The 15819-nt window shown below is 39.7% G+C and overlaps 1 protein-coding gene across 2 annotated transcripts in view; it reads right to left on the bottom strand.

Moving 5' to 3' along the window:
• Nucleotides 1-15819, bottom strand: part of sema3bl (sema domain, immunoglobulin domain (Ig), short basic domain, secreted, (semaphorin) 3bl) — a 67593-nt gene that overhangs the window by 36406 nt on the left and 15368 nt on the right. For both annotated transcript variants that reach the window (XM_080496781.1, XM_080496782.1), the window contains exons 2-3: nucleotides 9205-9365; nucleotides 3088-3150 (exon numbers count right to left, since the gene is read on the bottom strand). In XM_080496781.1, the coding sequence (XP_080352907.1) occupies nucleotides 3088-3150; nucleotides 9205-9365 (224 nt within the window). The remainder of the gene's footprint in view (nucleotides 1-3087; nucleotides 3151-9204; nucleotides 9366-15819) is intronic.

The raw sequence follows: 15819 nt of genomic DNA, 5'->3' as shown, positions 1-15819 counted from the left end.
CTATAAATATTTCGGTTATAGTATATTTTTTGTTTTTAAGAAGCCTCTGTCAGCTTAAAATAAAAACACATTTCTTTTATTGACTTAATTATCTAGACTGATTTTTATCTGATTTCTATCTTCTCACTGACTACATGGCTCGGATGTCATATAATGTCCAGGTAGGGTCATTATCACACCCCTGAAACTTATATGCCCATTTTTGGGCTTTTATCATTCAAATTCAGATTCCTTTCATTATTTTCCTTGTTGTGATGTCAACCAATTCCTGCTGGCTCAACTATCAGGGGTTAACTATCACAAAATGACCTGCAAGTGAACAGGAACTGTTCGTGATCCTAAGTGGCTTTCCATCATTGATTTTCCACAATGACTTTACACCTGCGTCGCCTTGGGCCATGTTTGTTGTGACTTTGGTATTTTTCTGACCCGTTATCTTTGACTTTTGACCATAAAGATTAACAATGCGTGGAATTTAAGCTCCTTAAAGAAGATTTATGCACTGACATTGAAGAAAAATGAACAACTTGACTTTTTAAAATGTGCTTGCTAACAATACTTCAGAAATAAAAAAATTTAAGTTTAGACTTCCTTTCCTCAGGAAGTTAATGCAGGTTCTATCCAGGTTCTCCATCGAGTCCATTCTGGTGCTCGGCGCAGTTCACCAGCTGCACTCCATATAAAGGCCACAAACATGAGCGCACCCTGTTCTCCACCCTTCCCTCGACAAAGAAAAACAATTGGAGACTGATCCACTGCTTCTTCCCTCAGACCTTTAAAACTCCAGCATTGCATCCATATAATGTTGTCATGTTTTAGTAGACGATCCAACACCAGTCCACCTCCCCATAACAATGCTCGACTCGAATGCAGTTTTTAAATATATTGGAGGAAGATGAACACATTCCCTCTTGCAAGAACCAGTTTAAGGTAGTGTTTAGTTGCACTGCAATGCACAACAATATTCCACTCATGCATTTCAGTATTAACCTGCACCATATGACAGTTGCAGCTGCCTGCAGGAATACCCACACTCAGACTGATCTTATATTGTTCATGCTTCTTCCTAAATTCGTACTTTTAACAGATGGAATGACATATTATGCTTCAATTTTGCAACTACATTTTATAAAAATGAGTGATGGTACACTAAAAGCATTAGATGTGAACCTCACAGATACAGGTTTTATCTTTTGCTGGATTTGTCATGAATCTATAGAATTTAGTGACCAAACAAGATCGAGCAAAGAGTTCAATAGTTCAGGTGCAACATCCTGAAAAGCTCCATTACTTCAGGTCTTGAGGCGATTGTTGAGCAGTTATTAGACCTAAGAGAGGTTCAGCGATATAAGCAGGTGTGAGGCATAGTCCGTAAAAAATCCCATAATACCTATGCAGACCACCATCCGGACTTCCACTGGATTATGAAGAAATCCTTGTATGCTCATGCTGCTGTCACTAATTGTAATGCGACTTAAACCAACATCAAAGACACAACATACCTAAGACCCTTTCTGTTTGACCTTCTGACAGAACAATCCACACACACATAACAGCAAGACTCAAAAACAACTTTTTTTCCTTTCTTTTTTTTGTGACCCACAGCATCTCCGAATGGAATAACAGGAACTTTTCTTTGGGTTTCCAATTCATTTGACATTTTCTTATACGCGGTATAGTAGAAGTTGTATTTATAAGAAATTGCTGCTGAATAAAAATGAAATAGTGCAGCACCTAAAATTATGATAAAAGTTCTCCTGTCTAATGTTATTGCGAAGTTTGTAATTCAGCCATTCGAGGTACTGACGCATTTCTGGGTGCAGGTTTCATTTATACGTCTCTGCAACTGGATACATTATTGGTGGCTGTAGTTAGACAGACACACTATAATTACCCGTATTTTTCTCTTTTTCCATGTCTCCATCTCCTCCCGCTTGTGATATGTTACGCTTGCTTCCCTGTTCTGTTTTTATTTTCTCCGTTCTCGCCTCCCTTCCTCCCACTGTCTGTGAGTCTTCATTAGCAGAAGTCGTCTCCCTTCTTGAAAACAGCTACAGTTTTCAGCAGCAGCGAAGACCAACAGAAATACTCTTTCACCTCTTCTCCCTTTTGGCGGGAAAAGGTTTAATGCAAATTTAGCATTGCAGCAAAATATAATCCCCTCAAGATGCAAAATAAAGGGTATTGTAGTTCAACAAGTGCATAACAAAAATGCATCCTAGATTTAAAACTTCATGAATGTGTTTCGATAAACTCACAAGTCTCTTGGATGGAGGAGAAGAACTGTGATTTAAGTCAAGTTGAATCCGGTGTGAATACAAGCTTCTGCTGATTCGCATCCAATGTCTTTCAAAACCAACGAACCAAACTGACAAGCTGATGGAGGGAGATGGCGAAAACTGCTTCTCTGTCCTCATGGAGACATTTCAGTGACGAGTAGAAAACTGTTCAGCAGCAAAATGTCAACCCGGTCATTTATTTTATGTAAAACAGGGCTCAGTTGAGTTTGTTTTTGGCAATACTGTACAGTCAGAGTTCAAGTTACTGGAAACAACAACAACATCCCAAAGGTGGACATGAAGACTCGGCTTGTACAGCGAAACGCCTAAAAAAACAGGCACAAACAGAACAAGCAGGCAAATAATAAAGTCAGCAGAGAGACAGATCGTTGGCAGAAGAACTGGTTGGAGAGTACGTGCAGGAAAGAAGTGCTCAGGAAACAGGTCTTGAAGGGTACGGCAGCAAATCTTCACCAAAAGCTGTGGACGAGATTTGGCTGAAAACCGAGCTGGGCTGTATGAGCTATAACAGCCAAGTGTTACAGGGCGAGAGGAGCAGATTGGTGAGCAGGTGGGCGGACGGTCTCTGGAGAACTGAAACATGAGGGCAGTCAAAGGGCAGGTAAAGCAAGACTGTATGAAAAGATAAGCAGCCAGGATAAAGAGTATCTACTGTGAACCGAAGCGAATGGGACGAAGCCAGTGAACTCAATGGCCTTCAGTTTTTAATGCAGATGCACCTGCTGGACCAGTATGAAAGCAGTTTAAATGTTTGACCTCAGACATCATTATCAATGAAAATGCTCACCTGCGGTTCTTTCCCTGTTTGAATGCAGTCCTCTCTGTTCCCAGGTAACGGGGGCCAGTAGATCTGTGAGAAAGTTTGGGGGAAAAAAAAAAAAGACCACAATGATTAATGAAGCCATAACCATGAGATAATACAATGAATCACCCCATCCAGCTATAATGAAAGGTGCAATTACTCTGTGCAAGCCACATTTTTTCTGGGATTCAGTCAATGCAATCAAAACATAATAATCAACAGGTTTTTTTTTTTCTCTGTGTGTCTTCAAATAAAATTTTTCCGCCTCATAAATCCAACTTTAAAGCAATTAGGAGCAAATTGAGCAGAGCACATCCTGCACACATGGTGAACCAAACCAAAGAACTTCTGGCTCGTGAAACAGAGACTTTGTGTGAGAGGAGGGAGATTTATTCCTCCACCAGAGGAAACTGCCAGTAGATATCAGCGGTTTATGAAAACCTCACCAGCACACACGCTGATGCTTTCATGCCTTGTCGGGACTTCACATTGCCTTACTGTCATTCCATGCAGTTGTTCCTAATCTTAATCATAAAATAATCCCAAATTACATGTTAGCCAAAAAAAGAAAACAGTTATTTATATAAGAAAGAGAATATAAGGAATATAAGGAACAAAAGTTCAATATAAAACAGCAATTTGTGTCAAGAGTGAACTTCAATATAAGAAGAACTATGCTCATCTACTCTTAGTTTTATTGCAATGTGCAGGTTAAGATATAAACACAAAAAACTATAATATATTTGACACTCTTTAATTCATCCGTCCATTTTTGCCAAAGCTCCAACGTTGTTTTCTCATTCTTCCAAATGAACGTGAAGTGAATCTCAGATAAGCATGAAATCCATTTTGGACCTGAAACAACAGACCTGTTTCTCACACTTCATTCTGCAAATGGAAAATGAAATGAAACTGCAACCGAGGAGACAAAAATTGATTTGAGCACAGAGTCATGTGACGAATCAAAGGGCTTCTGTGAAACAATAGATGTCTGTCTGGACGAGTGGGAAATTGGCTTTAGAGACAATAGCGACCACAGGGGGAAAATAAATGGTTTTTACTTGTATTTACTTTATCTACATGTGTCCAGTGTGTATATGAAGTGTGCACGCTTGTGAATCAAAGGACACCGTGAAAGCTGCAGACTGTCTGAAGAGATTGGACGAACTCAAAGTGATGAAGTGAGGAACAGACAGGGAGAAACAATGAGCTGTAATTGAGGTTGAAAAGTGAGTTTCTGCAACAGTTTATTTCAACACTAAAACATTAAGACACACTCCATCACCTCACACATTTTGCTGGAGTTTTCAAATCCAGCAACACAGTTAAGGCAAAATGTAAATCACAATGAATTAAATCCAGCTTAAATTACAACTTTGATGCCTATAAAAGCAACATGTGCCCTAATAATATCGATACACCTAATATCACTGAACCACTTGAATGGAGTCTGAAAGGTTTCATTATCAGCCCATTAGTTCTCAATGTTGAGCTTACCTGCAAGAGTAAGATTTTCTGAAGGATTAATTAATATCACTGGGAAGCTTGGTTGGTTTGAGTCGACTGCAGCTGATGTTAACATCTTGTGCAATTTGTCCTTTTATCACAGAGCAACAGAGACACAACTAGAATTTATACACACATGCCTGCAGCCAGATTTCAGTACTATTCAACCTGAACCAGCATGCTTTTGAAGTGCAGAAATAAAAGCAGCCGACACACCATTCTTTATTACAGCAAATTATCTGTCATTACACAAATGACAGACTGCTGACGATGATTGACTGATACGACTGACGGCTGTTCACCGCATTCACTTTGACTTGTGTTGTAGTCATTTGTTGAAGACGCCTTCAAATTGTAAACTAGTCACTGACAACAGCAATGAAAAACGATGACTAAAAAGATTTGGCAAGTTTTTCATGGGTGCAATCCACATATTCCACTCTGCTGCCCATCCCACAAATGCCTGTTCCTTACAAATGTAGCACCACTGACATTCAGCAAGTTTTCCAATAGCGAGTGCTACGAAACGTCTCATGATGATTAGCATATTTTTCTCAGATGTGCATCAATATCCATTAATCCATCTGGACCCAATCCGAACACGTCGCCAGTCCATAACAGAGAAAATAATGCACTAAACTTTACAAAAAAAGAACAAGAAAAAAAGAAAAGTTTACTCTTTGATGACAAGTATCTGATCAATATCAGGCCTGATTTGTGCAGCTGTAAATCTGCTAGAGACAATCAATAATTCACGCTTGACTAAATATAATGCAAAAATGGTTTGGACCTCTAACACTGAACGTGCGCCTGTCAGACTTCTTGGCTCCCAATACAGTCTGATGGAAAGCAGCTTGACAGGATGCCTGTCTGATACTGATATCCTGTGAAATCATCCCCTTCCAGAAAGTGGTTGGCAGCGATCTGATTCAGTCTCCTACAATATTTCCTCCGTCGCGAGAGGGATTCACTCTGTATTTGCTTGATGAAAAATAGCAGACCTCTGCCCACCATTCCTGCCCCTGTGTCTGATTAACTGCGTCCCGAGTCCACCCGTTTGGAATTCTTTGATCGCAACCGTGTTTATTTAAACCACAGAGAAATCTATCCAGTGTCGGAGACAGGTAATGATCACTAACAGAGACTGACCCTGAGCTTCAAACTTAAACCTTTATCTGCTCCTGTAAACAAATAGCGGCTTCAAACGAGACAGCAGCTACAAACACAATCCCCCAAGACGTCAGCCAAAAAAAATTCATCAAATAAAGCCTTTGTTCATCTGGAGTACATCAAAATCCTCCCGTATTCTTTTTAGATCAAACGTGAATCGAGAAATGTCAACAGACAACTGCAGGATGACAAAATTAAAAATAGAAGTACACTCATTTAAAAATCACACAATCAGGCTACAGGAGCTTGAAGAGTAGTTATGGTTCAAATAAACAAAGGAAAAGAAAGTAGCAGACCTCAGAGATAAGATTTCAACACCATCTCTGCTTTTATCAACACACCACTTCTCACACTGTAATCCCCTCAGACCAAAGGGATTACTCCAGATTTAAGTAGTAGTAAGTAACGTCGGCCTGGAATTGTCAGAGGAGATCATTTCTTGGCTATACGTATGCAACTACACACAGAATAAACTAAACCTGGTATGCAAAAGTGCTGGAACATGTTTTCATCAGCAGAGCAAACAAATAGCACTTCAATAATCGAAGATAAAATATTCAATACAAATCAGATAAGAAAGATGAATATTTAACCTCATATGAAATGTTTACATGCATTAAGACAGTATTTGCTTTACTTTTTCCAGGGTAATTACGATTAAAGCATTCCTTCCACTTCACAGACTGAATGTTGGAAGTTGTCGACCGAGTCATGGAAAAAATTTGTAGAGACTAAAGTAATAGCATCTGACTTCTAATGAAGTAAAGATTGTGTTTGGAAACACACCTACCTCCTATTTTGCTACATTTATACTCAAAAGAGTGTCAAAATGAGCTTTCAAGCCAAAACAGGATGTTGTGGTCTCGTGGGCTGAGCTTAAGCTTGGAAACTGCCATTTTAAACAGCAGAATTTACATTTTACATCATTAAAACTAAACATAGTTAAATAATTTGTGGTGATGAAAAGTGAAGAATGTTTAAAAAAAAAGAAGTTTGCTTTGGGGATGGATTCAAATGTATAAGGATGTAGATGTGGATGTCTCTATTTGCAAGAGCTACAAGTATGTAGGGATCAGAATTGGAAATGAGTGTGGGTGATGGTAACGAGTGCAGCAGCAGAGCATGGATTTAGACAAAGCTCGGCCAGAACGCAGTTTCCTCCTGATTATCAAACTCAGTAAGAGTTCATTCATTTTAGCTCTTGTACTTAATGCAATAAACACATAAAACATTACAGTCTTTCTTTTCATCTCCCACAATTTTAATTGTGTTTTATGAACCTGGAAAGATACCGAGGTTCCGCTTTTGCAAAATGCCCCGGAGACCAATCAACAATGAACTTGGTCGTCATGGCAGCAACAAGACAAACAGGCTATCTTAGAGATTATCCTTTATCTGAAGACAAACTGTGTGAATTCATTGTGGTTTTTTCCTTTTTTCTTTCAGTGCTTGGCAGATGTGTGCCATGTAGTAAAGTTCTCCTCCGCTGAGCCCACAATAGTTGGCTCCAACAGGAACACGGGTGTGAAAGCTCAAGCAGCTTACAGCGAGCTGGAGAGTCGGCGAGCATTGTGTGTGAGCGTCAGCCAAGACTTAATGTGGGAGAAGGCTGAGAGGGAGACGGAGGAGAGGCAGATGAAGTGGGCGACTTCTGGCTCTCCGTGTTCCCGAGTTCTCCATTCACCCATTCACTCTGGGCCTGCAGTCTCTGTGACCCGTGTAGGAGCACAAATACACACTTTCACACACTGCCGCTCTAAGTCGGAGTGCTAAAGCACAATGAGGTTTCAGATTTAGATTGATCTCTGTTTGCTTCTCACGAGAAAACAAGACATTTAACTTATGCACAGAACATCTCGTATATTTCTGCCTCAATGATTCTTCCAAAAATATTCGATGTATATAGCATAATATCAATCTTATTCTTGTTTCCCTGATGACCAAGTCCTCTAATCAAATCCCAGCGAAACCTCACAGGGTATAACTCAAAGGTATAAAACTCCCCAAATACCACAAATCACAGCAAAGCTCGTGTCTGCTCTTCCATAAAATAAATTACATTAGATATGGACTTCATATCTACCTCTGACATAAGATGCACATTTTTCTATAATGATTAACGTAATACAACTTGCACTAAGTTTGGTTTTAGAGTGTCAGAGAGTTTGAGTTATTTTCATTGTATTGTCAGGAATGAGTCAGGAAGGTTTCTCCCTGTTTAAAAAGAAGGTTTTGCTTTGGGTTTCTTTTCTAAGTGTCAGGACGTGGCGATGCGGTATATAAATTAAACTAAATTGAATGGAAATTAAAAGTGTAGTTTTGATGAACCAATTTAATTTACATAAACACTTCCCTGTGTTGAAAGAGGCGTGCCCACCAGTAGGAGCTACTTGGAGGGCAGAGGTGTGTCCAACATTTTCAATTTTGAAGACGAGGTGAAGCCTCATTTAGCCTCAAATGTGAACAACACCCCAAAAACAGAACAAACGTTTTCTGTTTTCACTTGAGAACATTATGTAAATTGGGCTGAAGTTGGGGAACCAAACTCTAACCTTAGGATAAGAACTATAACCACTCCTTGTTTCATAGAATTAAATTGAACTTTGCTGGACCTTTTCTTTTTTCTTTTTTTTACATGACATCTCTCATCAAAATCTTGAATTTAAATGTGAAGTAAATGCCAGTAAAAATATGTAGTACCTACAAATACATCAGGATAAATGACATGGTGAATAAAGGGACATGGATTAACCCGTGTCCTTACACCACTCTTTTCCTTTTATGATAAGGAGTAATATGTGCTTTACAGAGAGAGAAAGAGACACGAATTTGGTGAACAACCATCGCCACATCTTGCAGATAACATTGTTTATGATATCATTTGCACCTTGTTATCAGTAAAATGTTGTACGGTGACATTTCTGTCTTCTCTTTCTGTCAGCAAGATTCTTATGTCTTATTCACCGTGACCTTTTTTGACAGATTATCAAATTGTCGAAAGTTTCACTAACCCCGACCACGACAGTCACAAAGCTCCTGGACAGCAGTCATTGTTTAATAAAGATAATGCCTTCCTTGTCTTTCAAATTTAAATATATCTACACTGTTTGTAGTACTTAATCACTTTTTTACTGTTTCACTTTCTGAGCTGCAAGTTGAAGTTGCCATGTTAATGTCAGACTTATTGGAGGAAGAATTTTACCAGATGTTCTGCACAGAAGGAATTCTGGAAAAAAAACACTAAGTCCTCCATCTTTCACTTCAACTCATATATCTCCATCCAACAAATTGAAACCACTTGCAAAATCACTGTGACTTAAGTCAAAATGCAAAGACGAATGCAGACTGCACAGTAACTAACCTTTCACTACACATCAATCATGACAGCAGACCATCCATTCTTTCCCAACGTAGAGAAGCACTCACCTCTTTGGATTCGCTGCTCGTCGGTCCCAGCATGAGAGAATACAGGATGTCTTTCCCTCCCAGGAAGAGTCGGTCACGGTACTCGTCCAGAAAGACGGCGCTGAGAGACAGCTGGCCATGATGACCGCTGAAGATCGAGGATCTGTTGGTGGACAGCAGGTCTGCAGAGGGAGGAAAGCAACATGAGCAACTGCATAACAACATTAACGGATGAACCTGAACGGAAATGGCTTTAATGGTATTACCAGTACTGTGAGCTGATCATATATTGATTAAAATGTACATCTGCTGCACAAATTACTTTCTAACCACAAAAGCTAAGAGGAAAGTAAACGGTCAATAGTCTCATTTCATGATCTGTGAGTTTATTTCATGTTAACGTTCCTGCCTCATAGAGAAAACATCTTTGCTTACAGTCGGACTTGAGAGCTGCTCTGTGTGGAGTTTGCATGTTATCCCAGAGTCTGTGTGTATTTTTGCTGGGTTTTTTTCTGGAAAACAGTCATAAAGCATGTGACTGTACAAAGATGTGATAATGTTTGGCCTGCAATGGACTATTGAGATGTCCATGGCTCCCAAAGCAAGATGGCTGGATGGATTATTTTACGGTTTCCTGTAAATGTTACACCAATCTCCATTAATATCCACTTTTAACGCTTGATCCACTTTTCAGGAAGCTAAATTGAAAACTCTAGTATTCCCTATTATGATATTTGTTTCAGCAGCACAGTGAGAATGCTGCCTCACAATCCTTATAGGGAAAGTTATTTTTAAAACTTTAACTTGGTGTGATTCTTTTACTTATGATAGGCTGAAGCAAAAGTGAGCAATAGTTCGTACTGCCGTGAGTCAAAATATCAATATACTGATCGACAGTGACGTTGCACCAGCTTCAATGTCAAACGATGGAGATCGGGTTGAATTTAAGTTCATGTCGATGTGAGGCGTCTCATCGTACATCGGTGCACAAACACACAAATCCACTGCTGCACAGACTCGCTGTGCCACCTGTGAAATGTTTGCTCTTTCTCAAATAAACACCTTCTACCCGTCCCTCTCCTCGTTTCTCCTCCTTCTGTCTCACTCTCTGTCAAGGTGATGATAAGAAGTCAGGAATATGCCAGTGAGAAGACGACGTCGGTATGTGAAACACTCAGTGAAGGAGTCCTCAGTCTGAATCAGCTTTCGGTCTATCTCTCATCACTCATCGGCCGGGCCTGTTGTTCACACACACACACACACACACACACACACACACACACACACACACACACACACACACACACACACACACACACACACACACACACACACACACACACACACACACACACACACACACACACACACACACACACACACACACACACACACAGAGTGGGAAAGGACCCCAAGTCACTCGGCACTCATGAGGGGCACTGAGTGAAGCACAAGGGCCCCAATGTAGAAGTGACACCTTGTCCATCAATGGGGCCCAACACACACACACACACACACACACACACACACACACACACACACACACACACACACACACACACACACACACACACACACACACACACACACACACACACACACACACACACACACACACACACACAAAGACATACACTTGTTATATTTTCATTAGAAGTCTACATTTTTCAGAGTCAATCATCCAAACATGCCTGAAGACTTCTCACTGGATCAACAAGTAAAGGATTATTTTCTTTATTCATGAAATGAGTCGTGTCTTTGTTTCAGATAACTGATTCATTGTAGGCCGCACACTGGTGTGGTTCGAGCTCTCGCCCCACAGCAAGTAAATCCCCAATTTGAGTACAAGGTTAAGGAGCTTTCTCTGTGGAATCATCTGAAAGTTTCTCCTGATGCTCCAGTTGTTGTTTTTTTCCCACAGTCCAGAAACATTCATTGGTGTCTGTGAATTAGTGTGAATGTGATTGTTTGTGGCCGCCTTCCTCTGACTGAATTCTTGTTAATGATTAGCTCATGGACGTCCAATCTGTAATAGTTTTGGTGGTTTGCTGGTAATTTTGTAGATTGTAGTTCACAGCCGCTTGATCGCCATGGTCTGGTTGTAATCCTGTGAGTGCCCTGGGTTATATTTAATCAGATCAAAATGTATTTATAACGCATTTTCATGCAATAAAAATGTCCCACCAAGTGTCTGACATGGTGAAAACAGAGGGGACACACCTCCCCTCACCCTGCCCCATCCCTCCATCACCATGCAATAGAAGAACAACAATAGGAGGCTGAACAATAGCTTGATTTAATCTGTCTGTCTGGTGTAGTGGAGTGTCTTGTTACTTTGCTCTCCAAGTCTGAGGCCCCTTTAACACGGCAACACCAAGGAGTGAAAATGAACAACTTTCGTTGTGTTTGGGATCTTTGGTTGGAACTATTTCAGAATCCCCCCTCCCCCGTCTTTATAGAGAAAACACAAGGGTTTTTGAAAAGCGCAGTACATGGACATGCACATCCAGGTTACATTAGCAGATGTGCAAATAAATCAACAACAATATCAAAAAGTGTATATTTACTACCGTTCGCTATGCCATCACAGCATTCTCTGCCTGGAACAAGACAGCAATTGTTCCAAATGGTTTCATTTTAAAACACTGTGCATATTAGCTTTCCCAAAATGAAATGGAAAAATAATATAGTTTACACCTCATTTACAGATCATTCTTTGTGTAACAATGGCTTCAGTGCGTCCTTGTATCTGTTTACTTCAAGTTAACATCTGTTGACCTATTACATCTATTCAATGGTTCACTTTTAATTTAGGTTATTATTCATTTTAACTCAAAGTGATCAATAAAAAGTGCTTTCCCTCTCTATGTCTGGTTGTTCTTTCATCCTTGATGGTAAGTGTTGATACGTTGTTATGAAATAATGAACTGCTTTGCTTCTTGAATTGTGTCAGTCTGTTAATATATGAATGATACAGCAACCATGCAGTTTTCCATTTTCTGTCATTTTGAAGTAAACAGGTACAAACGGGTAAAAATGGCAGGTACAAACAGGGAAGATTTTAACAGCATCACCCCACAAGAACACTTTTAACAACTTTATATCATGTGTTTCTGCCTTTACACTTGAGCTCTGTACAACAGCTAAAATCGAAACCAGGATGAATCAGCGTCTCAAGTGAAACACTGTCCTCCGCTGAGGCTTACAATTTTGTAAAAAAAAAAAAAGAAGAAAATCTTCTAAAGACCGTGATGAGGGAAGTGTTTTTGTCAGACGGATGTAAAAGTTTAAAGCTTCTAGCAGAAGAATAATGAGGAGAGACATAAGTAGGAATGCATCAGGGATATACTGCAGGGAGAGAGGGAGTTGGGCAAAGTTACAGAATGAAAGATGAACTTTGAGAAAAGAGGAGAAGAAGGCAATGTTGTGTATACAAACTGGTTACAGTCAGAAAATAAAGAGTAAGAAAGTCGGGCAGAGCAAACCAGAAAGACAGATGACGGCAAAAATCATGTCTGAATGATTTGTTGGGACTGGCAGAAGACACAGAGGAAAATGGCCTTTTGACCTGATGTACATTCAACTCATCCTCAAGCAAAAACAACATGTGTGAGCATTTTAGGAGCCTCCAGAAGGCAAAATCATACATTCACAAAAACAACAGATCAGGTAACTCAAAGGAGACGGCCTGAAAGTACGATTTGAACATTTATTGTCACTGTAACACAAAGGTCTTTCTTCTTAGATTGTATTTTTTCTTTCCCTTTTTACCAAATTCATGTTGATTCACTACTGTGAGATCTTAATATGTTTCATAACTTCATCCACCAACACCTCAAATACCCATTTTTATGCAGGAAGGGGCTTAACGCTGAAGTGTTCCACTATGAGCACAAGAAAACCAATATGCTGATCACACGTGGGTTGCAGGCGCTCATGGTATTATTCTTAGGCCCTGTAATACAACATTTCAAGTGAAAACACGGAATTTTTATGTTTTCGGTTCAGAAAAGGTTGGAGTTTACATGGCAACATTTTCAAAACTATGTCTATTTACACAGGAATTGGCAGAAATACTGAAAGCAATGTTGTTACCATACCAGGCCACTAGTGGGTGCTGGTGTGCACTTTGAAACCCCACACACGTGCAGAAAATACACTATAAACATAAACAATACAAACGTTCATATAGACAGACGAAGAAGCTGGATTGCTTATGCAGTGACTCTCAACCATAAAACTATCATTTGTCATATCTCAAGAGAATATGGACTGAATTCAAGACACTCTTGCGGCCGCCATTGTTGTTATTGTCTGTCTATTTATGCACGCACAGAAGAAGCATTTACTATGGCGGTGGTGCACAGTAGCAGTGTTTAAGAAAAGTGCTTTAAAAAGTTTTGCCTTGGGAGCCGTTTTCCAGAACGTTGTGTTTTCAGTGGCTCCGAGCACTGTTGCCGAAAACCAAACGAAAATTCCCAGTTTTCACTTAAAAACACTGTTGAGTAAACGAGGCCTTAGAAAATGTGATCATCTGAATAAGCATGTTTTATGCAGGACTTTGGTAAAATAGTACGGACCATTGCATGAGATATGCGTCACCGTGTGCAAATAATTTTATCAACTTTTATTTACTCAGTAGATTTAAAAAAAAAAAATCTATCATGCATGTTGCAACATCTTCCATCTGTTCAAGATTACAAGCCTATAAAGTTACAATATCACATCGACTAAGCTACACCAATAATTCACCAGCACACATGAATTACACATCAACACTCCTGTACTGATACCAGGATGTGAGGCCAAAAGAATTTCAGCACGGTGGTGCAATCTGTGTTTTACTGACATGGTTTATCAGCAGAACAAGCAGACACTTCTTCTAATGCCCGTCTCCACAGGTTTAACTTGTTCCCAGCGGCTCCGAGCCCCGAGATGACCTCCGACCGCAGCGGGAGCAATGAAAAATGACGAGACGGTGTGTGACTGAACGTGTTGGCCTGTTGGCCGAGATAACGAAGGCATGAAGTCGAGATGTGACGTTCACAGACCTCCTGTGGTTTTTGAACATTACATGCTGTGAAGGACACAGGCTATTGTTCACTAGCAGGGGGAAGTAATGAATCACAAACACCCATATTGCTGTAATTAAGTTAAATTTCAGATTTTGCAACTTGTAATTCTATACATACAGAGGCCTAATTTACACTATATAATCTGCCCTGCTACTTTTAAAATGATAAGACACAATTTCAAACATTCAAACTTTGGATCTCCGTTTTTGCAGCAGATAAGTTATTCTTTAAACAGAGAAAAAATGTGTATCATTGTATGTCTACAAAGCAAATTGCCATGGAGATATTCTAACCAACTTTATTGTTTGCTTGAGAAATTTCCTTTAAATGTTTGAACTTTGACATTTCAGTTATGTAAAAGAACACAAGTGTAAATGATCAGATATCCAAGATGGAGTTATCGCCACAAAACATCTCTGAGGAACTTTTACTGGAGAAACTTCATTCCAAACATTTGTCTTGTGTAAATGAAAACAGAATGCTATAATCTCATAAAGCAGTGTTTAATTCTTTACAGAAGAATGTTCTGATATTGAAAATGTTGCATGTTTCCATTTCATGACCAAATGTTAATTCGTTCGAATTTGAAGCATCAGAAAAAAAATTGAGACGGCGTCTCTTCCTCTGAATCGTTGGATGGTATTATACACCAAAAGCCTTTGCTTCACTATGGTCACAAATGGGTGAACTTCTGCATCTCAGACATTGTGCCTCTCTAAAATGCAAATTTTATAACCCAGTCACATCACTGACCTGTTTCCAATCAACCTAAGAAGCTGTTTGTTTCTCCTGTTCAAACTTTTTAGACATGTTTTGCCGTCATCATATTGAAAGTGAGCTAATATTTTCCACAAAATGGTAAAATGTTGCACTGATTCGACATTCGATATGTTGTTTATGTCCTATTGGATACAAAGTATCAGTTTATGAGATTTGCAAGTCATTGTATTCTGCTTTTCTTTACATTTCACTGAATTAAAATCTCAAGCTGAATCAAGAACAGATATTTTGACGACTCTTTGAAGACACATCACAAGTCCCAATGTCAGTTTAAACAAGTAGCAGAATCAGCACAGAGATTTGACAGTAAACATGGATATCATCCAAAAAAAAAAAAAAAAGTGAACATTTGGGTGAAAGTAAAACAACCTATTAAAAACTCCACTTTTATGAACTTCCATCCATAAACAGTAATTACTTATCTGAGCCCATCTGGTCTCCTTCACATACACAGAGCCACTCTAACCTGTAAGCAGATCCTCTTCTGATGTCTCTTTCTCTTCCTCGCTGCTGCAGCGTCTCATAAATCTCTCACGTGTAAACACAAATCTTTGTCAGACCAAAACATGAACGTAAGCACATAAAAGCTCCACGGAGAGACGGAGAGAGGAGAGGTGAGCTAACAACTTCCATCTGTGGCTTGTTATCAGCCCAGCAACTCATCGCCTCTCAGAGGAACTCACACCAAACTCTTCATGTCCTGCCGTCGGACTCGCTGCACCTCTCTTCCATCTGCATGTTGAGCCTCTCCGCTCCGCATTGTGCTCGGCCTCCTCGCTTT

This window comes from Blennius ocellaris, assembly GCF_963422515.1.
Source record: "Blennius ocellaris genome assembly, chromosome: 5".
Classification (NCBI taxonomy): domain Eukaryota; kingdom Metazoa; phylum Chordata; class Actinopteri; order Blenniiformes; family Blenniidae; genus Blennius; species Blennius ocellaris.
This window is presented reverse-complemented; position numbering and strand designations above follow the sequence as displayed.